A 2,574-nucleotide genomic window follows, 5' to 3' on the forward strand; every position below is an offset into this window, starting at 1 on the left:
TTATTCATTTAAAATATAATCTATTCAAAATACATTAAGTCTTATTACAATGATATAAAGTAATATTAGGTCGTTGCATATGAAATGGCAGATTTATTAATGAAACTTTAAACCTCAATAACTTTAGTATACCTTAATAATTTAATAAATCTATTATCCAGTTACAGCAAAATTTTCAACCATTATAGTATACTAATTATATTGTTCTATTAGTCATTATATATATTTTGAAAAATATGTGTTATATATTAATTATTTTGTTGTGTATTTTTTATGATTATGACAATTAAATTAGTTGTATTAATATACCTTCTTATACTGTTGTTTTGTTTACAGCTCCCCAACCTGGACCCACAACAAGTTCTTCTGTTGGAACACCTGGAGCAACTGGGAGCAGTACTGTGGCTTCCAGTTCTCTAGGGCTTGTTTCGACACAACAAACACACACTCCACCTCAACCTCCTGAACTGCCAAGTAAGATTTTTTAAACTGTTTCATAAATTCTGTACTTACAATATATGTACAATGTTAGAAAAAACTATCAATGTGCACCTAATTTTTCGATTTTGATTAACAGCAATGTTTTCTGTCTATCAATGAGTAGAGAATTATTTAGATCTGATTATTCTATAATAATTTTGCTTTCAACTAAGGCAATATGTTGGATTAAGTCATAAATGAGTTCTAATGCAGGATGAGTGTAATTGTCACTCCAAGAATTGCCTGATTGTATGTTGTGTCAACTAAATTTTATTAGTTGACTGTTAGTTGGCTATTAGAGAATTATCTCTCAATCTCAATTTAATAATTGAAGTATTAAGATTGCAACTTAAAGTCTGTTTTTGAAACTGTCTAAATGGTGAATTTAAAAGTGCATATATGCCACATTATGTTGCGAAGTATAAACTTGATAATGATGCTACAGCAACAGTGGCAAAAATCTGTAGTGTATATGACAATAGGGTCATTTCAGATAGAGCCATTTGAAAGTGGTAGACAAAATTCCATTCTGCAAATTTATCCTTAGAAGATGAACTAAGGTTAGGCTGCACTTTGATGATGATGTTTTAAAATTCTTGATTGAATAAAGCCTATAGCACAATCCATAGCAAACAAGGGAGACAGTAGAGAAACTTGATTAAAAACTAGGGAAGGTGTGCAAGTTGAAAGTTCAAATTCTTCATGATTTTAGTAAATGGTATAAGACTAATAAAATGTTGATGGTTGCTAGCTTCCTTTTTTAGCATAAATATAAATCCTTTCTGGATAACATTGTTACTGGAGACGAAAACTGATGATACCTCATTTTTCATTACGGTTCGAATTGTAGATTCATTCAAATTTATCGATTTTGCAACAGACGATATTTTTTCTCCACCCTTTAAACGATTTAAAATTTGGATTTTGTCCTCAAGAGATATAAATTTTCTTTTTAACTGTTTTCTTGTTTCTTTTGTGCCTGACATTATGCAAACCTGGGTTAACAATTATTTTATTATTATTATATTACAACAAATAAAAAATATTACCTACAGTATTGTGTAATGTTGTCCAATTACGATAACACAAATTAAGCGAGCAAAAGGCGTTTTATTGAACACTAATCGTGATATGTACGTCTGCACGGTTTTACAGACAGTTTCCTACTAACAAGTTGTAAGTTGCACTTAAAATTGATGACAAAGTAAGTGGTTGCAACAGCGAAAGTTCGGCAGTGCTATTGAATAAAAAAATTCACGCAAATACGCAACAGTCAATCATACGATCTATTTTAAGCATTAAAACAGAACACTGTGAACAATCTCGCATCGTTTCTTCGCTTATAGGGGAATTTCCTGATAACTGAAATTGGAAAATGGTGATGTACCTTCACAAAAAAGAAGGGCATTCCCCTCCGGGAAAGGGAAACCGCGTTATAAGAGTACCGCGTTGTAAGAGTACCGCGTTATAGGAGGGCCGTCGCAATTTTGGCACCGCGTTATATGGAAACCGTGTTATAAGAGTACCGCGTTGTAGAAGGGTTGACTGTATATGAAAATATTGTTTGAAAAAGACAACGGGTTGACAAGTATCAGCAGTCTCAACCAGTGTACATAGAAGAAAAATTTCATTACATATATGGTAGGATCACCAAAGAATTATTCATTTCGAATCATTACCACGCAACTAAACTATTACTGTTAACATATACATTCAAGAGTTAGAATAGCTTCAGGCAAAACTTCAAAAAAATTGTCCTGCACTTGTTACTAGAAGAAAGCTCACCTTATTGCATGTCAGTGTAAGGTTATACCTATCTACCATGTTTACTGAACTTAGCACCAACAAGTTATATTTTCCGAGTACTACAGAGTGTTCTAAATGGATAGCATTTCTAAAATGATAACTAAGTCCAGGAGTTTTTGGACTAAAATTCATCAGAATTTTATGCAGGGGGAATTGACAAGTTACATGAAAAATGATAAAATGTTATTAATAATGATGGCAAATATATATTAGATTAAAGTCCACTGTAGTACATTCTATTGGCAAATAAATTGTATTTTATAAAACGGAACTTATTTATAACTCAAT

The 2,574-nt window shown here is 31.7% G+C and overlaps 1 protein-coding gene across 1 annotated transcript in view; it reads left to right on the forward strand.

The window, feature by feature from the left end:
* LOC108578278 (protein argonaute-2) overlaps nucleotides 1-2,574 on the forward strand; it is a 10,511-nt gene that overhangs the window by 6,066 nt on the left and 1,871 nt on the right. The window contains exon 3 of the mRNA XM_017941577.1: nucleotides 337-474. Coding sequence (XP_017797066.1) covers nucleotides 337-474 — 138 coding nt within the window. The remainder of the gene's footprint in view (nucleotides 1-336; nucleotides 475-2,574) is intronic.

This window comes from Habropoda laboriosa, unplaced genomic scaffold (genome assembly GCF_001263275.1).
Source record: "Habropoda laboriosa isolate 0110345459 unplaced genomic scaffold, ASM126327v1 scaffold6078, whole genome shotgun sequence".
NCBI classification, from domain to species: domain Eukaryota; kingdom Metazoa; phylum Arthropoda; class Insecta; order Hymenoptera; family Apidae; genus Habropoda; species Habropoda laboriosa.